This window comes from Lynx rufus, unplaced genomic scaffold (assembly GCF_022079265.1).
Source record: "Lynx rufus isolate CCGP_SWC_20201006 ecotype Redwood Valley unplaced genomic scaffold, mLynRuf1.p SCAF_4, whole genome shotgun sequence".
Classification (NCBI taxonomy): Eukaryota; Metazoa; Chordata; class Mammalia; order Carnivora; family Felidae; genus Lynx; species Lynx rufus.
The window spans coordinates 125,556,647-125,582,702 of NW_025814856.1; the positions used below are offsets into that span (position 1 = coordinate 125,556,647).

At 40.1% G+C, this 26,056-nt stretch overlaps 1 protein-coding gene across 1 annotated transcript in view; it reads left to right on the forward strand.

Moving 5' to 3' along the window:
- Positions 1-26,056, forward strand: part of BMPER (BMP binding endothelial regulator) — a 251,126-nt gene that overhangs the window by 153,866 nt on the left and 71,204 nt on the right. The window contains exons 12-13 of the mRNA XM_047096890.1: positions 16,113-16,442; positions 23,020-23,356. Coding sequence (XP_046952846.1) covers positions 16,113-16,442; positions 23,020-23,356 — 667 coding nt within the window. The remainder of the gene's footprint in view (positions 1-16,112; positions 16,443-23,019; positions 23,357-26,056) is intronic.

The window sequence follows — 26,056 nt, forward strand, 5'->3', positions numbered from 1 at the left end:
CATGGGATATGCATGGGATATCTGATATGATAGTTAGTCTATGTGTGTCTTAATTCTGAAGTGAGTTTCTTATACTCTCTTGTAGGCAGATAGTTTTCTGAAGTGTTTCATCAAAAGGGGAGTATCAATAATGTCACTGTCAAAGTGTTTTAATGTATAAGCAGGATTAACAAATCCATGAAATCAATTAGAAAGTATTTTATAAACTAGTTAACCTTAGAGAAGTGGGCTTAGATGATGGCTGAAAGCAGCTTTCATGTGGGCACAAGTTTGTTTATTCCACATGTTTAAAATCAGAGTTTATAGCTAAAAGGTATCCTGGCGTTTTTTTTTTTTTTTTGACAATAGATACGTATGTGATATATTATAAATATATTTGTTGTATATACATCACACTATCTATGATAGAGAGCTATTAAACAATTATACATTATACACGAGATAAAAATGTTGATTGAATTAATGAAAATGAAATTGTAGATTTAGTAAAATAATTTTTATTTAAAGAGAATGACATACATAAAACAACTCAAAGAAAGCCAACCAAGTATGCCTTAGTAGAGCCCAACAGTTAGTGCAGGAAGAAGAACTACCTATGACTAACACACCAATTGATTTCAAAATGTGTATAAATTATTACATTTAATCAACCTCCCAGAAACTCTGTGAGGAAACTTTATTTAGGGATGGTCTGGAGGCTACCTCCAGCTTCTTTCCTTTCTAGATGAGCAGAGTAGAATTTAAATTGGTGAAGTTTTCCTCTATAGCCATGTCAGTGAAGATGTTTGCATTTCTCTAGAAAGCATTTCCTTATTAAAGCAGACAAAGTTCAGAGGAACTCCTAAGATTTCCTAGCTAAGCTCTTCAATTTGTGTGAGCACAGATAAGTTACATCTGCTAATCACAGTGCTGTCAGGCAGGATCATTGCTTATCAGTTTAATAAAAACATTGGACTAGTCTTGTGCAGAAACAGCACAAATCTTGAATTATCTGACTTTATTTTACAAGAATCAAGGTGATTATTGAGATAGTTGAAAAAAAAGTTACATTTCATTATTAGTTTATCCACTATGAACTAGCCTTGCCAAACCTATAACAATGGTGGTTTATCAGAAAAAAAAAATGAGAAAAAGAATAGAAGGATGGACATGACAAAATAATACCAAGTTTTTAACAGGTCATATTAACTATTGTATTTGTAAACCTTATGTCACCAAGAGAGGCAATTGGCAAAGGACAAAACCATCCAGCTGTTGGGGCACCGGGGAGACCATTGACCCTGTGCACCTGCATCCAGCAGGTCAGTGCGGGAAGAGCCCAGGCATGTGGTTCTTGGTCCAAATCTACGTGATATCATCAGATGGCTATTTCTCAATTTCCTTTGGTGTCCTTTCCATCTGTTTACTCTCTCTTGCTCTCCAGCAGTTCTTCCACCGATGCTATAAAACACATTCTGTTGGCAAGGTTTATTTACTTAGATTGAGTTAAGAGATGGGATGACTTCCAATTTTTTTAAGCAGTGCCCAGATTTTCCTAACACATTCAGGGAGACATATTCTGATGTCCCTTAGCTGTGGCCTAAAGATATTCTATTTTGAAATTCCTTTGGCATTATATCCAGGATCCAGAACAAACTTTGGGCTCATTTTTTCCTAATCTGTCATTTACAAAAGCTCTTCTTACATATGGGTTTCTAGAGAAGACCAACGAAGTACAAACTAAGTCTAGTGTTTTCTATAATGAGAAAAGTGACTGATTTCTATCTTATTCAAACAAAATCACACACAGCCATACACACCCTATTAGTTGCTGCAATTTTCAACTTCAGTGCTATGTAGTTTGACTAGGTAATTCTTTGTTGTGGGCTATGTCCTGCACATTGTATGCTGTTTGGTAGCATCTCTGATCTCTATGAACTAGAGGCCAGTAGCACTTCTCTCCTGGAGATTTTGGCAATCAACAGTGTCTCCAGACATTGCCAAACGTCCCCTGGGGGTCATTTGTGACCCCCTTCCCAGGGCAAATGCTTGAGAATCATCGATACTCTTAACAAGGATAACAGCAGGGTGAATGCAGACATGAACACCTGTGGTACATGTAACTTACTCTCAACACCCAATGAGTAGATGAAGTAGGAGAACAAACCTGGTATAAAAACGCAGACTAGAAGCCTCTGGATTTAGTTGAGTGTGTTTATATTTTCATTGTTTAGCCCTCCAAAAAAATTATAAAGGCATAATTAATCTTGACTGGTTAAAAGTCACCATCTTTGCTTTAGTTGCTAGGAAGCTAGAAATAAATTTGTAGCCCACCTCTAATAGCATGCAGCTTTTGAGTAACAAGTGACTCCTTACTTTGTCTTAAATGTCTCCCCTTATGTGATTTGAATCATTTAGTATGTATGCCCATAAGCTATATACAATCCTTCTTGGAAGGAGGCAAGAATAAATACTTAGATTCATATATAGTTTCATACACAAATGAAAAGGATTGATTATATGGCTTCAAATAGTCTAAAACTTACTTTGATTATCTGTTGTCATTAAATGAGTGTCACAGGGGCGCCTGGGTGGTTCAGTCGGTTAAGCGGCTGACTTCAGCTCAGGTCACGATCTGGCGGTCCGTGAGTTCGAGCCCCGCGTCGGGTTCTGTGCTGACAGCTCAGAGCCTGGAGCCTGTTTCAGATTCTGTGTCTCCCTCTCTCTGACCCTCCCCGTTCATGCTTTGTCTCTCTCTGTCTCAAAAATAAATAAACGTTAAAAAAAAATTAAAAAAAAAATAAATGAGTGTCACATTATTTCCGGCACAGGTGACACTGAATTGTCTGTTTCTAAAATCCCGCCTAATTGCTGCCTTATTGACTGGGTTAGTCTGTCTTGGTAGTGTTTGGGGCTCTTGCAGACCCCTGAAAAGAATAGCAAAGAGGAAACTTGAGGTAAATGTGTAGAACATTTTCACAGGCTTCTCTGCGAAAGTAGTAATTTGCAATTCATTAGGTAAAAAGCAGCAATTAGGCTAAACCTTGTTGTACTCCCCGTAGTAGAGCCGTCTTTGTGGGGTTGATCTGAAAGGGCAATGATAATTCTATCAAAATAAAAAAAAAGTCATATTAAAATCAGACCTGAAGGAAGAATGAAAAGCATTGTTGTCTTTTAATAACATGGACGTTCTCTCTCCTTGTCCAAGTGAAAAGAATTAAATCTGGTTTGGGTGATTTATTTAAAATAAAATATTTGAAGTAAGCTAAATAAACTTTATAAAGCTTTCATGCAAATGCTGTTTCTTGCCAAAGTAAGAGCTATAGCCTAGAGCGGATCCCACTCTGCCTGTGCTGGGCGTCACAGGACTGTGAACTGGGTGCCAAGAAGGCCACTGTCTGTTGTGCATGTAGCACTTGGTTTAAGTAAAATGCTATCTTACTGTGAGTTGGCAAAGTAGTAGGTGAAAGCTTGACCTAACCACCCAACAGCGAGGCTTGAATCGGATAAATTCTTTGCTGGCAGAATGTCAGTTTTCAGGCATGGAAATAATACTTAGTGGCAAAGTTTTCACTGATAAGAGAGGGGTGTGTGTGTGTGTGTGTGTGTGTGTGCGTGTGTAGACAGGGAGAGAGGGAGGGAGAGACAGAGACAGAGAGACACGGACTCTGAGAGAGAATTAAATCTCTTAACCATCTACAAGACCAGAGGCAATGAAAGGCAGCCCAGATGTGGATGCCCAAACTCAGACCCCATAGATTCAATAAGCTGTGCCTCTAGCTACATTAGCCCTAACCATCAGAATCCCAACTCAAAAGGAAAGTTCAAGATTACATAACACAAAGGCGGGTACAGTATACTGAGCACAGATGTGCGTTTAATTGACATAACCTCAGCTACACGTCCCACAAGTAACAGGAAATATCAGATTTCAGCAACTCAGGGTGCAAGGAGGCTCACAGTTGCCAGGTGACTTTTTAAACCCTCCCCCAGGGTTAGTTTCCAGCTGTGCACAGCATTAGTGTGCCTGCTCTCAGAGAGGGCCCTGCCTGCTGCGTGCACCCAGGACAGGGGCTGTGGAATTTCTCTGGTTGGTTTTGGCACACCTTACTTAACTCCCTGGGCATGCCTACAGGTATCTCCAATTAAAGAGTGGCTGTAGGAGGGGGACTGCAACAACAATTTAACCAAACTGTGACCTCGAGGCCCACTTTATGAGAAATCTCCACTGACAGAGGTTCTGCAAATTAGTAATTCTGTGTTGGAGCAAGGTTTCTGGCCCCTGAGACTGTAGGCAACTCCAGGTCCCTTAACGCCAAGGGTCTGTCCTTAACTCAGGAAAGCAAGGAAATTTGAAACCAGAGCTCAAGATGCTTGTAGAATAAGAATTTGGGGTGATGACTTTAACCCTGCCAAGGAGGTGTTAAGCTAAGTGGCCAATGAAGTTTCTGCCGGAGCATCTGGAGTTGGGTTTGTCACCACTCCTGAGGCTCAACCAGCAGACAGAGGTGGCAAATAAAACCCAACTGTGTCACACGTGGTGGCTAGGAAATCCCACACCAGCAGGAGCAGCGTTGGAAGGGACATGAGGATACCAGTTTGTTGTCTGGTTTTTTTTGCTGTTCTGTTGTAAGGGATACCGTTACTTTACAATTTCTGGCCATGGGTTGGTGAAAAGCTGAAAGAGGGGCCTGAGGTTATCAGGGGTCATCTTTTATCTACCCCTGTTGTAGTCCATACAGGGCGTAAGTACTTAGTAAGTTCTGATGGTTTAGTTAACAGTCATCATCATCATCAAATAATAATGGCAAGAAACGCAGGAGCAGCAGCAGCAGCTAATATTTATTTAGCGTCTGCTGTGTCTAACCACTTTCGTGGGCTGTCTCGTTTGATCTTCTTTATTTGATACTCACAGCCATTTTATAGTCAAGTGATGTTATCAGCTCCATTTTAAAGCTGAGGAACTGAGGCTTAGTGGTTAAGAAGTATGCCTAAGGTAAGTGTGGAGCCTGAATTCCTTTAGTGAAATCTGGCCCCAGGGCCTGGGCTGGAATATCTACCATTGCCTTATTTGTCATTTTATACAGTTTAACAACCAGTTGCAATTGGGAAAGGAAGAGAAGGTCCGGAGGGCTTTATAAAGGTTAAGGATTGGAAATTGGAGAAGGATGTTAGGAGGAGTTTCCAATTTAATAGCATTTCCCTCCACCCTACCCTGGAGGAAATGCCCACTTAAGTGCCCAGGCTTTCATCTACGTGGTGACACCTCCATGCCTGCTTGGGTGCAGAGGGGTGATAGTTGGTGTTCTCTGTACTCCACTGACAAATCATACTGGCTTGGTTTTCCATGTCCACTCAGTTTTCCAGATTCCACCCCACCCCCCACCCCCCCGTCTGGCAACTCAGGGTTGAGGTATTTTCAGTGATAAGTGAAGACCTTTCCAAATTTTCGTACTTACAGTATTAAAATACTATAGTTTTAAACTTGAAATAACTGTGTAGAATTTCCACCAGGAGTAAGAAAGAAGAGTAGAGTTGCTCTGTCACTCAAACTCATCACCATTTCAGCATCAAAGAATTGTATAAATGAATGAACCTTTATTATGGGGTCAACCTTTTCACCTTCCAGGTGAGGAAACTGAGGCTCTTTGGTAATATTAACTGGAAGAGCTGAATGACAACCTGTTTTGTTGTTGTTGTTGTTGTTGTTGTTAACTTTCTAGTCCAATATTCATTCTTACATAACATATGGCCTCCTTGGGTCTTTGCTTAGGAAAATATTCTTTATTTTTATTTTTTTAATGTTTATTTTTGAGAGAGAGAGACAGAGTATGAGCAGGGGAGGGGCAGAGAGAGAGAGGGAGACACAGAATCTGAAGCAGGCTCCAGGCTCTGAGCTGTCAGTACACAGCCCAACTTGGGGCTAGAACTCATGAACTGTGAGATCATGACCTAAGCAGAAGTCGGACACTCAACTGACTGAGCCACCCAGGTGCACCAGGAAAATATTCTTTTTTTTTTTAATGTTTATTTTTGAGAGAGACAGAGTGTGAGTGGGGGAGGGGCAGAGAGCGAGGGAGACACAGAATCCAAAGCAGGCTCCAGGCTCTGAGCTGTCAGCACAGAGCCTGACATAGGGCTCGAACCCACAAACCGTGAGATCGTGACCTGAGCCGAAGCCGGATGCTCAACCTACTGAGCCACCCAGGCGCCCCTGAAAGAATATGTTTTGAACAGAAAGAGATATATAAATTCATTACTAGACATCTGGTACATTTAATCAAGGCTGCCATCTTGAATTTTGGAAAAAGATGCATATACCCGGTTTTGACTGATAGAACTGGTGACTAAACCCCCTTAGCATTGGTGTACCTAAAATACAGTGAAGTGACTAAACAATATAGACCCTAGATTCTGAAATGAATATTTCACTTTACAGAAAACACTGTATAATAAATTATGCATTACTGTATGCAAAGCCGAGGCAGATTTATTCCTCTCTGGAGGTCACGTCTACTAAGAGCAAAACAAGAACAACAAAAACTGCTACATCTCTTGCCACTAAAATTGGTCCTATTGCCAGTAAAGATTTATTGGGTGTAAGTCTGTGTCAGTCTGTGTTGTGATGAACATTCTCTGTGTATCCTGTCCTCTGATCCTCACAATGATCCATGGAGTAGAAGCTCCATTTTACAAATGAGAGATCTAAGAGTCTGAAAAATAAATAGGGTGAGGGCAGCTGATACGCTGCTCTATGGGACTCCAAAGCCAACATTTATGAGAACTATTCTATGTTCTCTGTTGACTACATTTTTATTCGTTTAGAGGTTTGCCTCCAAACATACATGAAGTTTGCCAGTTTCTTTTCTCTCTGCATGACTAGCGGCTTCTGTTTGAAAGCACTTGTATTTGCTCACCTTTTAAAAACGTATCTACATTTATTAGGTCACTTAACCTCCAGTCTCTTGGGTTACAACACTTGAGTTCTAACCTTCCCTGGGAGTTTGGAGAAATGACTCACTAGCTGCACTATGTAGTTCCCTTTGATGTGAAGTTTTTATTTATGAGTACTATCATTCTTTCTTCTCATCACAATCCCTTCTTACTACTCTCCGCCCCCAGCCACTCTGCCCCTGCTCCACTCCTCTGCTCTGCCTTTCCACATCTGTCCTGAGAACACATATCTCTTCTCCTTTTATTTTTCACCTTCTCATCCTGTGAGCTCACAGCTCTGCCTCCACAGCACCCCTCCTGGAGTTGCTCTCTCATTCAGGTTTCTGATTTCTGAGGACCTTCACATACGACTTCTTGACAAGATGCTAATATGGTAGATCTCAGCTCCTAATTTTTTTGGAGACCACATTCTTCCAAAGTACTGCATTTGAATTTTATTAACAGTTGCTACCATTGATTCTCTTAATTGTGTTGGTTGGGAGTTGGATGGAGAAATGAACGGCTGATTCCAACCCCTATCTGTTGACTGAATTCTGGCACCCCCATTAACCCAGCTGCACAGATTTGGGACCTTAAGGTTATTTCTCATCGTTTTGGCCTTTGTCCCCCACGTTACTAATAAGTCATCAAATCTGCTTGATTGTCTCTTTGTGTTGTTTTTCTAATAAATAATTCCCTTCCCATTTCCATAGCGGCCAGAGCTTTCACCTATTGACTGCAACTAACCTCTGTCTTTTCTCCTTCAGCCCTTTCTGTAGGGCCCTGGCCTTCACAAGAACTCCGGCTTCCTTCACTGTCTCTCGCAGTTTCCCAAAGTTTGTTTTATAAAACACTAGTGCCGAGGAAGAGTAATGAATAATATTTCAAAACAAGCTTCTGTGATTAAATACATGAGGAAAATGCTGGGTCAAGTAAACTTAAATATGTCTCTTTGCTGCGGAATTGGCAGGGTCCTTTATATGCCAATGTGCAGGGTAAACTTTCAGGAGGGTGATAGACTATGGAGTACCTCCTGAACTAATTTGAGCTGCTGAGATTTTTTTTTATTTCTACTTATTTTGGCAGAGTCACAGGCAGGATTGATGTTTCATAGGGAACACATTAAGGAATGTTGGTTCTTTGGAATATATTTAAACTTTTCATGCTGGCAATAAATCACAGGCCAATTGATTTAGACGTTTTGGGTGTCTCACATCTCCCGAAGTAACTCCCCACTCTGGTCAGATCGGTGTCCTGCTCTTCTGCAAGCTGCCCCGTGACTTGATGAACATTCTTCTTTTGGCCTAGAAGGCTTACTCTGTTGTAGCCCCAGATCTACACTTTATATGTCTTTTATAGATGGACTCAACTCACATTGTCTTTTCAACAAGTCTATGTTTTACATGTATGCTGCAGTCTTATCCAGCCCTATTTTCACCAGCAGTGGATATCGACTTGCTGGATTTGCATACTATTTATAATAATAAAACTAATAGTAACTACTCTCTGAGCATCTATTACATTCTCAGCGCTTTTCCAATACTGTCTTTATCTTTATAACCAACCTGCAAGGTAATTGTTTTTAGAACCACGTTATAGGTGAACAAACTTGAGGCGATACTAGGTAGTCTGTGCATGATTTTGTAGTCTTTAAGTGGCAAGACTAGGATGCAAACCCAGGACTGTCTTCAATGCAACATATTTCATGTTTGCAAAGCTCTAAAGTGAGATTAATTTACAGATTGAAGCCCACCTCTTTCAGCTCAGGTGCACAGCCCTCAAGTGATAAATAATAATTTCTAGTTTATAGACAGCAGACATATTAAGGTCAGAGCTTGGATGGCAAGAGAGACAAAGCTGAATCTTCTCTAACAAGTTTGGTGAGTTTCCAGTATTCTGGAAGGCCCTCTGGAGGAAATGGATAAAAAGCTGGTACAGACCCTGAGTTTAGGAATGTGTAATGTAGTTGGGGAGATGAAATATAAACATATCAAATAAGAGAACCATATAATATCATTTATAATTAACTTCTAGATAGTGTTCTTAAGCTAAAGGTGATGGATTCCTTGATCAGTCTTGGGACAGAGAGTCCATGAACCTCTACATTTGAGTGGATACGTTTCTGTGCATTTGGGAGGAAGAATGTCTCACACATTTCTTCAGATCCCCAAAGAGCTTTGTGATCCCGGCTAGTTAACAACAACTGAGCAGGATGCTGTGTACAGGGTACAAGTGGAGGCATCAAGTGGTGATGAGGAAGGCACTGGCCTCAGAGCTGCAGAGCTGGGTTGGACTCTGTCTTTACTGCTTTTGGCCGAGTGACCACGGGCAACATGGCAATGTCTCTGAATGCATTGCTAAGAAATTAGGGTAATAATATACAGCGTGCAGAGAAGTAGTGAGGATTAAAGGGGATAGCCAAAATGTGGAAAGCGTCTGGCATGGTTCCTGGCATAAACTAGTCACTTTAGACTACTCACCTCAGCTATCACTAAATGTATTAGTCTCCTATTGCTGCTATAACAAATTACCGCAGACTTTGTGGCTTGAGACAACACATATTGTTCTGAAGATCAGAATCTGAAGTGGTTCTGAATGGGCAGAATCAAGGTATCAGCAGGGCTGTGTTTCTTCTGGAAGCTCTGGTGGAGAACCCGTTTGTTTGTTTGTTTCATCTTTTTTAACACCTAGAGGCTTTTAACACCTTTTTGGCTTGAGACTGTTCTGTCTTCAAAACCAGCGATGGCAAGCTGAGTCCACCTTGTGCTATGTCACTGTGACGCTCATTTTTCTGCCTTTCTCTTTCACTTCTGAGGATGCTTGTGATAATGTTCATCCTGCCTGGATTATCCAGGATAATCTCTCCATCTCAAGGTCAGCTGATTAACAGCCTTAATTTCATCTGCAGCCTTAATTCCTTTTTTTTTGAGAGCATTAATGAATGATCCAATTAGTTAACTGGTTAAGGAAAATCCTGTTGATAACCTGCTGTATGTTAGTCATTACCCATCTATTTTAGTAAGTTCAGTGTGGGCAGTTTAGCTTTTTCTACTAGCATGTATTCTTTAATTAATTAACCCATTCATTCAACAAATATTTATGGAAAGCTAACTTGTATTATAGCGGGCATTGCTGTGAGTAATGCAAGATGAATCCATGTAATACGTATGTATATACCTCCAACTCACGAGGAAGTGTGCCAGGCACTGAGAACAGAACTTACATATAGGGAGTTTAAAACCTGATTTGGGAGTTAAGGGTACATTCTAACTATAAGTTATGGAAGAAATTGATTTATCATAAGTCTGCAGTGGATTTGGTGGTGACATTTTTAACCCTCAAACTGAAAAACATAATGCATCTGTAGGATGGAGCATTTGAAGTTAAGGCTGTCCCAGATAATCTGAACCATTGGTCAGTTTTGCTTGGGGGACTTAGAGGGATGCTGCGTCATTGGGGAAGGCACTGTGCGGAGTTGGCATTTGAACCAGGAAGTGAAGGATCCATGTACTGTGAACTGTCAAGTGTGGGACAGGCATAGGCTACTGCAGGGGGGAAGGTGAGAGGAAGCACTGGGCTCCGTTGGGGAGGCCCTAGAAAGTCAGCCATGGCTTTGGAGTTAGGTGTATTTCAGATTAGATCTTGAAGGTATGGACTGCTTTCTTTGATTTTCTGTTTGAGCCTGGTGAGTATATGGAAAATATGTGAAAAGAACTTTACATTCTTAACGGTATCCCTACTCAACGTAATATATGTGTGTGTGTGTGTGTATATATATATATATATATATATTCCTATATATATATATTCCTATATATATATATTCCTATATATATATATATTCCTATATATATATATATATTCCTATATATATATATTCCTATATATATATATTCCTATATATATATATATTCCTATATATATATATATTCCTATATATATATATTCCTATATATATATATATTCCTATATATATATATATTCCTATATATATATATTCCTATATATATATATATTCCTATATATATATATTCCTATATATATATATTCCTATATATATATTCCTATATATATATATATACACACACACTATATATTCCTATATATATACACTATATATACCTCTATATATGTATACATATATATATATATACACATATACATGTATATATAGTGTATATATAGGTATATATAATATATTCTATATATATGTACACGATATATACTATATACACTATATATACGTATATATATACATACATATACGTATATATACTATATATACATATATATGTATGTATATATGTATATGTATGTATATATATGTGTATATACATGTATATACATATATGTATATATATGTATATATAGTGTGTATATATATATATAGTGTGTGTATATATATATATATATTAGTTTCAGGTGCCTACTCAACTTTTGAAAATCAGTTTTTCTTATATAGATTTGTAAGTCTGTCTGGTGAATTATAGATTTGTAGAAAGAAACCTACTACCGGCTTTCTGCTCACCCTCGCCCCCATTCGCACAGTAAAGTTAGATTAAATTTTTAGTTAAGAAGACAAAGATGCAAAATCTTCTAGGAATCCAGGTGCCGCTTGTTGGAGCATCTGTTGGCTCCTGGAGTGCGCAGGGCAACAGCTGTCAGGGACACCTGTGCGTGAGGCCAGAGCCTCCTGCGTGCAGAAGTTCAGTTTCTGCTGGGGCACTCACAGCCTTTTTATGTCAGAGGCTTACGTCATGTTCAGGGGGAGCGTAGACCAACAGCATCAGGGCTTGTGTTAAGGGCAGTGTTTCTAATCCCAGCCTTTCCCGGTTCTTTACCCAAATTTGGCACATCATCACGAAGCTTACCCACCTGGGGTTCCCTGCATGACCCAAGGACCCAGAGTCCCACAGGGCCTGATTCCCTGCAATTTGTGTTGAGAAACGTTTAAAGCCGTTTTTTATTTGACAGACTTTCTTGTGGTTAGGACACTTCTGGAAATGTGCTGATCTGTATGGTGCTGTGGTGCCATGAGTAGGGGAAACCATCCTCTTTGCAGGAGAAAAGGACTGAGGATGAGAGTCATTTTCTATGTTTTCAAAGTGATTTTAATGACTTGGGAAATCTTACGACATGGTAAGTGACAAGGAAATAAAATTTCATGTACAGGATACTCTTAACTGTGTTAAAATACACATACACACTGCACACACACACACACACACACACACACAATTGTAAACGGTGGTTATTTCTTGGTCGCAGAACCATGAATGATACTTTTTTTCTTCCTTACTCTTTTCTGTTTTTGTTTGGTTGTGTTTTGGGGAGAGGGGTTTAGAGTCTGATTTCTCTTACTTTCTTTATAACATTCTGTATAATTTTCCCTTAATTTTATTTGACTGTTGTTTTGAGAATAATCACTGCTCTCAGAAGGAAGGCATTTCATTAGAATAAATATACCAGTGGCTGAAATACCTATACCTGATGAGGTTAAGAGAAAAATATTGGAATTATGTTTTTAGAAACAGCCTGACTCTCTTAATTCTCGTTGCAATCTTATTAAAGCATGGAACATTAAAGCAATGTGTTTTAATCCAGTGTTTTTAATTTTGTAAGGCAAATATTCTTATTCCAAAAGTATACCTAGTCATTGTAAATAATGAAATGTAATGTAAATAATAATGTAAATACACATAAACAAGAAGGAGGAAAATACATGTCACATATAATTCTATTACTTAAGAGAAGAAAAACCCACTCTTAATATTTGGGTTTATATACTTCTAATGTTTTTTTATGCTTAGACATTGTGTACCTATGAGGAAAACAAACCAAACCAAAAATGACATTTGATGATTTTATTTAAAGGACTTAGAAAAAAACATACCACTACTTGTAAATTGGAATTTTTCTCTCCATCCTCTGACTTAGACACATTCAAACAAGGTTAGTTATAGAATGGTCCATTTATCTAGCTCTAACCATCACTCCAAGCTTTCCAGAATAGTGTGACCAGACATCTGGACTTTTTGGACTGCAGCTCATTTCACTGGGTCTGCTGGAAAAAAAAATGGTATGAGCTTACAATGTTCATTTGTGTCCCTTAAATGTTTGTCTAGCTTTTGTCCTTCCAGCTAGGTGGCTTGTGTGTCCCTGGATATTCGCACTTTAAGCCATCCTCCAGTGCACATGCTCGTTGCTCCTGCAGGATCTGGCATGGGGACCTTGAGGTGCCAGGAAAAAGGGCCAAAGTTTCAAAATTATTTTAGCTCATGATACAAATGTCCCCAAATGCAACACATAATTCTCAAGCATCTTCCTAGTCATGAAATTTTGTTGGCCTCTTCTATCTCGCTGTTACACAGAAAAATCATTCTGATCTCCAAACCCCTCTCTTCCACAAGTTAGGGCCTCTTGAAAAATATCTTTCCTGACAGCCTTGTTCACACATGATTTCCCTCGCCTGGTCCCCCTGGATGTCCCTCATTGCTTTCTGCCCAGCTATGAGTAAGCTCAGCCTTCCCTGGGGCCACCATAGGCTATATATTTTCTGTTGCTTCTTTGAGGATTTGCTCAGTCATTTAACTGGTCTTATGTACAAGCGCTCACATTTTGACTTTAAAAACAAAATTATAACAACAAAAACAAAAAACAGAAAAGCAAAAGGAAGAAAGGAAGGAAAAGCATCACTCATGGTTCTGCCACCCAGAAATAACCACAGTTTACAGTCTGTGTGTGTGTGTGTATTTATTTTAACACAATTAAGATGATCCTGTAGACAGAAATTTGTTTCCTATTTTTCACTTACCATGTCATAAGTATTTCCTTAATCGTGAACATGATTCATAAACTTTTTCAATGACTAGATAATAGTTCATGTTATGGATTTACTACCAAGGGCTTAGCTGTTTGTTTAATTTTAGGAGACAATCTATCCATTTTCTTACAATGTATCTGGGATCAATAGGCATGTAGAACAGCACTAGGGGAGGTAGTGATTCCTCGGTTAATGCTAGCTCTTACTGGTTTTATTAATAATAATTTGGTTGCAGTTGTCAGAAAACCAGCAGAAGCCCTGGATTGTCCATGGTGCAAGGAGAGGATTGCTAATTGCAGACTCTGGGCAGGTGGTGTAGGCATTTCCTCTTCCTGCTCCCAGCTGAGAGAGGATTTCTTCTGGAGTATTTCAGCTCCTCCATTAGTGCCTTGGCCTCTCCAGGCTGAGATCCATCTGTTTCACGCTCGAAAGCTCAAAAGCCTTGCTTGGTTCTGGGTGATTTCTTGGGTGTGTTAAAAACTCTGAAAAAGCCCTTCTCTTGAATTTGGTGCATCTGGTGGTCATGTGACCAGTCTTTTTGTGGCACATGATAGTATTAACCCAGAACTATAATTTTCCTGATGCCACTTGGTGGCAAGGTGTCCCAAGAACTGCCTTGCCCCCTGTCAATGAAAAAAACCAGCATTTTCATGCCAGGGAGAGACTCCATTTGTTAGAATGTGAGGGAAATGTGTGATGGGACAATTTTGAAAGCAGTCGTGTGGAGAGAGGACTGGAACATGCATTATGGGTTGGTTAGATAGGTGGGAACACTAGTTGGGGGTGGATATAGGATTAGGAAAGTGGGGGGTGGAGTTGGAGTCACGAGGAAGAAACGATTAAGGACAAGAAAGGAACAGAAATGGAGGGCAAATTAAAATTTTGTCGCTGAGCTCTCAAAGCTTCTCTCCCCATCCTGGTCTTCCACCCTCTTCCCCCAAGTAGTGCCTTTTATATATTCCCTGAAGTACTTGTTCATTGGAACTATCCTACACACAAAAATCTATATCTTTTTGAGTCTCTATGAGTTATTGACAAGGAAAGCTAACTTAGAACAGGCAGTTAATTTACCAAATTGCAAATACATGTGATTTATATGGAGTCCAATGTAATTGACATATGTAATGACATAATGTATCATAATACAAAACAACATTACTCTCCAAACACTTTAGAAATTAAAAGCACATGGTTGCCTTGGATCCCATTGGTCCTATCAGATCAGTTGGCACATCCTCCCTCTGTATTGACTTTTAATTATTCTCTTACATATTCAGAGCAATTGCTTATAGGATAGTTTCATATTCTTGACCTATGCTGGTGTTAAATGGAAATTGATCTTTTGATTATAGTTCTTTCATCATGTTGGCTGCTTTACCTAAATGAATTCTTCATTTCCAGGTTGTTCATGCCTCCCTGAAAACAGATAAAAAAATCTTTACGTGGAGAACAAATCAATGCCAAATATTGTTTAAGAAAAAGAAACGATGTTTAATTTTCTCTAAAACTTTTTGAGATGCTCCAAGTGTAAAACTTTACCTGGGTTTCACAAATATTTGAATGAATGGTATTTTGAAGTGATAAATGCACTGGAATTTCCTAAATCTGCTAAATGATGGGTTTACAATTTATTTTTCCCCAATTTTAGATTTTGATACACAGATCAAAATATCGAACCTTATATTTGTAAAAAACACAGGGACTATTAATTTTATTAGTACTTTGTTTCCTAGTGGTATTTAAACATGTATCTATTTGGCAATTCTATTTATTTGTCCTTAGTAAATACATGGGTGTTGAATATAATACCTCTAAAAAATGAAATACAATACCTCTAAGAAATGAAGACCCATGAGTAACATTTAGAATACGATGTTTCCACATGTTTTTGAATCAGTTAAATGGAAATAATACTATTACTTTGCTGTATTGTCATTTATGTTGCTGCCATTTATTTATTTATTTATTTATTTATTTATTTATTTATTTAGGTTTTGTTTATATGTGTTATGCAGTGAGGCCAGTTCTGTGCACAAAATTATCTTAGTTTTATTTCTCCATAGCTTATGTTAAGACCATAGAAGTATATCAAGGCTCCAAAACAGAGATGGTTTAAAAACTTGGAAGTGTTATAAGTAACTTTCACGTATAAAAGTACCTGAAATGTTGCATGCCCCGTGAGGTTTGGCACAGACTTTGAAAACAACCAGTTCTTTTTTTTTTTTTTTTTTTTAAGTTGATTTCCACTAGTGCATCTCTACTAAGACCCTCCCTTGCCTGGCAGGTGCTCCCTCCAGGTTTATTGCAGGGACCCCTGATTTCTCTTTGAATCCTTTGAATCATTTATGACCTGCTTTTGTCTCTCACTCATCCGCAGAGCCTGGCGTTTGCACGGTATTCGGAGATCCCCACTACAACACTTTTGACGGACGGACATTTAACTTTCAGGGGACGTGTCAGTACGTTTTGACAAAAGACTGCTCCTCCCCTGCCTCGCCCTTTCAGGTGCTGGTGAAGAACGACGCGCGCAGGACCCGCTCCTTCTCCTGGACCAAGTCTGTGGACCTGGTGCTGGGCTCCAGCACCGTCAGCCTCCAGCAGCACTTGACCGTGCGCTGGAACGGCTCGCGCATCGCGCTGCCCTGCCAGGCGCCTCAGTTCCACATCGACCTGGATGGCTACCTCTTGAAAGTGACGACCAAAGCAGGTGGGCTTCTGTGTCCCTCTGGCTTTCGCCTCTGCCTCACGAACCCGCACAGCAACGCCGCCTCAGTGTTTCTGCAGCAGGTGTTGCCTCATCCCTGCTCACCAGGGCTTCCACCTGAGACCTGGAAGATACCACAAAATAGCTGGAGAAATCTGCAAACCGCGGAGCCCTGCAGTCGGGCACCAGTCACACCACCCTTGTAATCTGCTGACATCCTCGTTCCGAAAATAGCACTTGTGCGCCCAAATAACTTCTTTCTCATGTTTTGTTGCAGTTTTAGGACATTGATGTCCAGCTTGGAATTGTCAGTGTTTCTCCCAACTTAGCCAATAATGTGCAGTTTCACATCTGTGAGAAAGAGTTTTCTTGTTAGCATCTGTCCAAGGAGGGGGGGGAGGCGGGGAATCCTCAAAAGGAAACCACAAATGTGTGTGTGTGTGCAGATGGGAGTGTGCGTGGCTGTGTGACCAGCAGTGCTGTACATTCTGGACCGTGGGGAAGGTACTTGCTGGGTTGATGTCTAGAACCATGAGCTCCACTGGAAGATGCTTAGGTTGCTCTGAAAGCACTGTCCCCCAGGCTTGGGTACACGGAGGTGCTGCCACTACTCTTTCTCAGCATCCCATGTTACCTGAGACCCACTGGGCCCTCTATTCCACTCCACTGTCAGACACATCCCCCCAAGGCCAAACTGTTCATCGTTGCTAGCAGGTTACTCCCAGGGGCTCGGTGAAAGCTCAAATTCTTGCCTAGCTAAATTCTTGGCATAGCTAAAGAGGCATCTTAGAAGCGGAACACAGTCCTTCAATAGCGGCCCCCCCAAAATGAATTCAGCTCATTTACACATTCAATTATATCATGGTTCCTTCCATGCTACCTTTGGTTAATGCATATTTCTGGATATTGAACTTCATGTTCTCCTGGTGTATGCTCTTTCGGTCAGCAGGATACTTGAGGAAATCAGTATGTTTCTTGCTTTTTGTGTTTGTGAGAATTTAAGTGTCAAAGCATCGATCATGTTCCAGTTCCTTTAGATAATATGAATCCAAAAGGGAAATATTTGATAGAGCAGGCACTTCTAAAGCACTACAGAGTCTGTTCTCTGCTGTCCTTCAGAACCTTGTTAATTGTTTCACTTCAAGCCCAAAATACATTTGACAAATTGATCTGAGTTTATGGAATGCCAGCTTAGCTAAACAAAGGCAGCAAGCCAAGGAGAAGCTTAGGGAGCTTTTATTTACAGAGCATAACATGGTTGCAGTGAGAAAAATTTAAATATTAATGTATTGGAACATTCTATAAAGGGAGGATTCCCAACTTCACTTTGAATGTAGCAGGTGTGAAGAGATCTATTTATTCAATTCTAGAGGGCTTAGTCCTCCTCAGAAAATTCGGACACCTGTTGTTTTATTCAAATGCCATGTCACTCTGTAGACATAGGCCTCAGCTCATTCCTTTAACGAAGGCTACAGTTTGTGGCTCCCTGTAAATTGTGCACAAGATAGCTCATTATTATACAACACTAATTAGAAGCACCTTGCTTATCTGTTTGCATGCCAGCTGAACACAATGGATTCTACTGATATGGAAATTATTGGTCAACCACAGCCCAATTTTCAAAGGGATCCTGGATACTGGAAGTTGCTAACAGTCTAGGAGGTTCGATACTGTTCCTCTCATAGCTGGCAATACCGTATGGAATAAGTGTACTCTTGTAAGGATTCCATATTGTAAAAATTAGTGAAAGGATGAGGCTGCTAGGAAAATAATAATAGATCATAAACACCATAATTAGATTAGTGAATTTAACTCTTCTTGGCCTTGAACTCAGTTTTACAATTTCCTTTCTTCTTTCCATCTCTATTACCATGATGCAAGTAAGTCATGTGATGCCCTTAATACCCAGCTGAACAATTACCCGTAGCATAAACTTTCTGCTTCCTAGCGAAGAACTGTATTCCTCTGGGCACTAACCATGCTTTGAGATTATCCTATGAGTGGAACACTTCCATTTCCAGATACTAGTCTTCTCCCAAGACCAATCTCAGTCTGTACTACGCCTTAGGGATATTTTTTTTATCATCTATCGATTGTCTACTTAAAATATCACAGTATATCCTTGGAGTGTTCTTCTCCCATAGATTATTTTTGTAATTTTGTAAGCTTCATATGATCAAAGGGAACTTTTTTCAAAATAACAGTTTATATCAAGCCTACAGCTCGGAGGCTGGGAAGTGGGGAGAAGTGACTCTTGGCCCCTGTGTTTTATGAACTCAGCACTTCATGACGGAATCATTTGGCAGAGGAGCACAGGTGGCCGTGTGGCTTGGTGGGATTAGGCTGTAGCTGCCTTACCTAATAACACCCGGGGTGGTACAGAGGGCACGGGGCTGGTTTAGTAGCTTGAGAAAGCACTGCCCACCCCCATCACACTCCTACCCCAACTCTTGGCACTTAGTGAATAATTTAAAAATATTTCCTTTCTGCCATCTGTTCACTTCATCAACTCTACCTGAGAGAGTTACGTCAGCTCCACCCGAAGGCATTAACACGTGGGAGTGTGGTTTTTTATTTTATTTTTGGTAGAGTTCTACACTTTATGAACCTGGAGACTATATATATATATATTTTTTCTTTTTTTTCCTTTGGTATAAAATCTGAACAGAAAAACCATCAATGTTTAAGCATTACTATGGTATGTCTATAGATTTTGTACCTCCTCTGTCTTTAAGTTGGGCAACAGCAAAAGCAATAATGACCAAAAAAAAAAAAAAAAAAAGAACCAAAAAAACCCCCCAAAAAAACAAAACAACAACAAAGCAAAGCAAAAACAGCAAGAAAATAAAAGAACAATGACTTCTCCCCCTCAAAAAACAAAACATAACAAAACAAAACAAAAAAACACAACCCCAAAACCAGTGGTGTGGAGCCTGGTCATACATTTGAAGGGTGAAAAACAAGTTGGTAAAACATTCACTGGTGAGAAGGGATAATTGGAAGGCGCTTTATGCAGTGGAAGGAATGTGGCTGCTGCTTACACCTCCAGATGGGACATGTGCTTTGGCTTTGGCCTTCTGACTCTGCCAGTTATTTCTACTCAGTTTCCCGTGCAGAGGAATTGGGAAACTCATCCCAGCTGTAGAAAGAACTAACCCCAGCCTCTCAAACACTTCCACAATGTTTTCATCTCGTAAGATGCCTATTTAAAATGTCTTTTGAAAGAGCAATTTCTTCATTTATAACTTATTCATTTTTTTGCCTGTCACTATTGTAATTTACTTTGCATGGATTTTACTCACGTAGAGGGTAATAATAATCATGCAAACACATATGTATATGATATAGCAATAGACAAAGCCATCTGTAGTTGGGTAAGTCGTCCCTTAGCACTGGTCCATGAAAATCCTCTTAATATAGTAATAACAAAGGAAAGAGGAGGAAGAGAGAGTGAATTACAAATTATTCTCTTACTTTTGGGACCGTGTTTTATGACTGAGAGGTCAAGAGTTTTGAGAAGAGTTTGCTAAAAACGGTGGGTCTGCATCTTCCCAGACATGCAACGGACCGGCAATCCATTGCATGAAAAGAACATAATGACTGGCTTGTCAACTGTGAGTTGATTTCACATGAACTCAGTTGCCCAAACTCTCAAATTTGTTATATCATTGTCAGTAATGATGTTGGAACTCCTTTGGATATAAATTCTCAACCATTGTGGCATTTGGAAGAATAGTATTTGCCTACTGTCTAGGAAAGAGATTTGCAGTTTGGAAAATTTTGCAACATGGAAAGTCTTTGGAATTATGCTCTAAAAGTTAGAATGCTGTATGGAATTGATTTTCTTCCCTCATTTCTCTTGCTGGGCAGCTGCCTGGCTACAGGCTTGTGAGGTCATGTTTCTTCTATACCTTAGAGAGTTTATTACAAATCATATTATAGTTTGCTTGTCTTTTTTTCAAAATTGTTATTTCAGTGTCTTAACTAGCATGAAATTCACAATTTCTCTGGCTTTGCAGATTCAACTCAAAATGTATCAATTTACAGGGTAATTCATTCATTTAGTGAGTACACTCTAGGTGCCAGATAATGTATTTGATGATGGGGTATGAAAAAATATAAATCACTTTATAGGAGAATTGTAGTTGTCGGAGATGACACCATTGTGTCACAGAGATCCACAGAGGAGGGCAGTCCAGTGTGTGGATAATCTCACAGTGTGTCCTTTCTCTGATCATCTTGCCCCATCACTCTATTCTCTTCATCAAATTACTCCTAAGAGAGATTTTTTTTCTTTCCAGGCTTTTATTTAAATTCCAGTTAGTTAACATACAATGTAATGTTAGTTTCATATGTAGAAGTTAGGGATTCATCACTTACATACGACACCTGGTGCTCTTAACAGTGCCCTCCTTAATACCCATCACCCATTTAACCCATCCCACTACCCACCTCCCCTCTGGTAACCATCAGTTTGTTCTCTATAGTTAAGAGTCTGTTTCTTGGTTTGCCTCTCTCTAAGAGAGACTTTCTTATGACCTTCTTTCTTGCTTCTTTATCCAACTCTATTTAATTTTCTGAATCCAACTTCTTCTCCATACCAAGAGGTCTTCTCTACCATTTGCCTTGTACTAAGAACACTTCCATTCCTTTCATGTACCATACAGTGATTTCCATATGGGCCTGTTTATTTCTTGAGAAACCTAGTTTTACAGCACAGATTTATTCTGTCAATAACTCCCTAACGTGGATTTGTAACTCTTTCTTGTGGCAGTTGTGTGGCCTACTCACAGGAATGCTATTTGGCCAGCCTTTTCTCCTCTTGGATCATGTTCTGACTTAGGGAATATTGGCTTTAGAATCTTACTTCTGGGCATTTCTTACTAATCTGACATCACTCTGATTTTGTCTTATGCCAATTTTATATCCAGACGAGATTCATTCCCTCCTCCCCCTGCCCTTCTCTTTCCCATCACTGCCTTATCCCCCAACTTCTGACCATCTGTTGGACATTTGTCCACCAACCTAGTCTTTCAAGGTCTTCTAAGAGGCAAGTCATGTTGCTTTTTCCAGAGGCTCAGTAAAAGGCCAAATGAAAGACTAGATTTTGTTAGAAACCCAAGAAGGTAAGACTTAAAAATACATACATGGGAAGACTTTCTCTTTTTCTGTTAAAAAAAAAAAACTTTTTCTTTGGGAAAAGAAATTATTACACAATTCTCTCTCTTAGGAGACAGTGACAGTGAATAAGGAGAAGTCCTAGGGAAGAAATGAACATCAGCTTTTTGTAGATGTTCTCCTGGTGTTCATGTCACAGAACTGGTACCTACTTTGTCTATTTGCTGGGAAACTCAGGCACTGCCAGGGTAATATCAGGAAAAGAGTAAGAAAAGCTTCCAATGCACACCTGAAACATAAAAAAAACTCTAACCAGAAAGAAGAGTTTGTCATTTGCTCTGGAATGAACCTCAACAGGCTTTTCATAAAAGTCCTCAACTTTATCTAATGCACAGTGTCTTCACACACAATATCAGGAGGTACATGAGAACATTTCTTCTTGACCTTTTAGTCAGACTGATCTGTGCTGTGTGACCACATAACCTGGCTGTCCTACATGTGATACAGAAATTCTATTCAATGGGGTCATTTCATCGGCTGATGGATCTTGGAAGTCTTGGGCTAGCGTATCTGAAAAAACATGAATATTTACAGACAGAGCCTCCAATATTTTAGATGGTCAGTTCAGCAAACTAAGAGAAGCCTATATGTTCTACCTTCCAGAGTGAAGATTATTTCCTTGGTGAACAAGATTGTACTGTCCTGCTGATTCTATATAGCACACGAGAAACTTTCCCCCATGGCCTGGTAGCCTCCAGTGCCTTCTCAAATGTTGAAGTTTATGATCAGCTTGGGGCTATGAAGGTTGGAAGGGTTCCACAACAACTCAACCCTAGGAAACATTGATTAAACAGCCATCCTTGTTTCAGGGATGTCTGTAAAACAAAGAGGAGGCAAATATTTGTATTTATATAAGTGTTCTCCTTTGAATAGGATCTATTCAGAAGCTATATATTTATTACCTTGATACTTTCACTATAACAAATAACTTGGAAATTTTCATTTGACATTTGGTATAATTGCATGGAGGATTTTTGGATAAAAAGAAGATTACATTAAAAACTATCATCTTTGTTATCTTTACATTTCTACATTTCACTTATCATTGGATAAATGAAAGCACAAGTTGGACCAACACAATTACTATAGGAAAGGGCAAAACTATAAACCTTAGAGGACCATGGTCAATGAATAGTCCTCTGCAAGGCAAGCCAGGGTACATAGGTATCAGGTTAGGACAAACTTTATACAGTTTAAAACTTCTGAACCCCAAAAAGTAAGTGACTCATGTAATGTCATACAACATTTAATGTGAGATTAAACAGTAACAGGAATTTGGATAGACACTTAGTGTTCCTTATTAGAGGTTAGTCATATGTACTGTGTCCTTACATATATGCACTTGGGAATAATTGGTGGATTCAGAAGTGGTTGATCCTCTTTTCCTCTCCTTTTACTCCAGGTTTGGAAATATCCTGGGATGGAGACAGTTTTGTCGAAGTCATGGCTGCCCCTCATCTCAAGGGCAAACTCTGTGGTCTTTGTGGCAACTACAATGGACATAAGCGTGATGATTTAATTGGTGGAGACGGAAACTTCAAGTTTGATGTGGATGACTTTGCTGAGTCCTGGAGGGTAGAATCCAATGAGTTCTGCAACAGACCTCGAAAAAAACCAGTGCCTGAACTGTGTCAAGGGACAGTGAAGGTAAAGCTCCGAGCTCATCGAGAATGCCAGAAACTCAAATCCTGGGAGTTTCAGACCTGCCACTCAACTGTGGACTATGCCACTTTCTACCGGTAAGTACAGTGTTTTGGGGGATGGTTTGGGTTACAGACCAAGGATTGACCTGACCTTGAAACAGAGTATATCAAATCTTCCGGCGTACAAAACAAGGGCCCCCAAGTCACAGGATAAACACTTTTTCTTTCTTGTGTTGAGACTGATCTTATTTTGAGTACCACATTGTGTCCCAAATAAAGAAATTGTAGGGAGTATTTCAGAGCTGTCTCCTATAGATCATTCTGGTTTTGTGTCTGCAGGCTCACTGGAAGGCTGGTGATTTTTCTAGGTGTTAGCTTGACTCTAAGACTGAGGAGTGCTTCCCAAATTCTGTCTAAACTACAGTGGTTTAGGATAGAGATGGGAATCTCAAACAACTCTGGGTGACTTGGGTGTTTGAGTGAGCTTGGTCATTTGAGGCCCGAGGAACAGTTCAGGTCTGCCTCGTGGTCTAGTCCCAAACATCTGCAGGTGGAAAACAAGGCAGTGAAATGAGGATTCCTTAGATCTTGGCTAACTATCAGACTTCACAACCAAATTTAGGGGAGAGTAGAAAGAAGGCTTGAAGATGGAAGAAGAGAGGTCTCTCATTGAGAATATGGATTCTATAACCTTTTCTTCCATGCTGCGAGGCTGAATTTGTGAGTTGATGAGTCTGGCCTGGTTGTACTTCCATTTATTACACAATTCCATGGGTTCAAGAGCTATGACTGTCTATAACTTTAACCACCATGGGTGTGGGAGGAAACATGAGAAGACACAGCCCAAAAGGCCTTGTTTAAGTGATTTGCCTGTGCCTCTTAAAATGAGAAAACTCCTGTGGTCTGAAGCCACAGAAAAGTTATTTTTACTCTTTAATTGCCACCAGTTTATTTCCCCTAGTTCTCGTTAAATGTGATCTTTTTTTTATTTGATCTTTGGACATAAAAGATAAAGTTCTACAAAGACAGCTCAAAGTGGAGTGGAAAAAGGACTGTCCCTGTCATCACACACCCCTAAACATGGCTGTGTCTGCCAAACCATTTGGGTCCAACTCCTACATTTAGCTCTTTCAAGCCATTTTCCTGTTATAATTTGAATCCCTGGGTTCCCTTCTTCCTCTTTCTTGTACCACCCCCTAGACTGACCCCACCCTTGTCTATTGAAATTGAAAGATCACTTTTTAAAAAAGGTTTATTTGTTTAGGGGCGCCTGGGTGGCGCAGTCGGTTAAGTGTCCGACTTCAGCCAGGTCACGATCTCGCGGTCCGTGAGTTCGAGCCCCGCGTCAGGCTCTGGGCTGATGGCTCAGAGCCTGGAGCCTGTTTCCGATTCTGTGTCTCCCTCTCTCTCTGCCCCTCCCCCGTTCATGCTCTGTCTCTCTCTGTCCCAAAAATAAATAAACGTTGAAAAAAAAATTAAAAAAAAAAAAGGTTTATTTGTTTATTTTGGGGTGGGGAGTAGAGAGCGATAGAGAGAACATGTGTGAGCAGAGGAGGGCAGAGAGAATCCCAAGTGGGTTCCTCACTTGACAGTAGCAGGGCTTGATCCCACAAACTGTCATGACTGGAGCCAAAATCAAGAGTCAGACGCTTAACCAACTGAGCCACTCAGGTGCCCCTGCATGGCTTTTTAAATTGAAAAATCTTAATGTAAGACTTCGGAGTGAGTTGAAGAGCTGGGAAGAGAAACCAGGCTTTGTTTGGAATCTAAATACTCATCAGTTGAAAGTCTGAGGGGAAGCAGTAGGGCATAGCAATTAAGAACATTGTGGTCTTCCGGGGCTAAAAATACAGCCCAGCTTTACAACCTTGAGCAATGATTTAAGCTCTCTAAACCTTAGTTTGCTTATCTGTGAAGTGGGGATAATAAAAGAACCTACCTGAAAGAGTTGTAATTCAGATTTAATGCGATTATGAACGTAAATGCATGTGCCCAAATGCTATGTAATTGATGGATCCTGTAATTTCTTCAATTAATTAAATTAAATGATGAGCAACCATAATGACTCTTTGGGAAGCTCCCCTGCTTCAGTTGCAGATTTTGATTAGACCCTTCTCTGTCTAACATAGAAAGGAAAGGCTGTACTTCTCCCAGGGCCCCAATAGTCTACACCTTTGATTTTTATCCCATTTCAAAGGAGTGTGTTGAAAACAAAAATTGAAGAGCAGGGCTGCAGAGATTAGTCCCTTTTTGCAAATTTCTATTTCTTTTCCCTTTGGTGATTTATTTCATATTATGATCCCTGGACTGCAAACAGAAATACGATGAACACCTTGGCAGAAGTCATGAGAAATGGCATAGTCATGAATGGAGAAAACCAGAATTGTTAGGTGGCCAGGCAAATGTTTGCCTTCTGCCCTTGGAAGTTGCTGCAGCCACCACAGCACTATAGTGGGGGTTGCTTATTTGTGGAAGGGGCTTGATGTGCAGAGTTGGGGAGTTTATGAGAATGCTCCCGGGATCTTTGTGTACTGAGGTTTGGAGCACCAGATGTGATGGGAGATGAGCTCACGTTCTGCCATGCATGGTGTAGTGGCAGGGCACCCTTCTGCGGCCAGCCACTCTTTCCTGGAAGAGGCAGGGGAACTCAGTAGAGTGGAGCTGGACAACCTGCCTGTCACACATCCTGCTGATGATCTCGTGCCCCAACCACGAGGTGCGCCTTCATGCATTTTCAAATGAGGGTGAGGGTGGCCGATGTTGGATAGATTTCGGGTTTCTTCCTTTCTTTCAAGG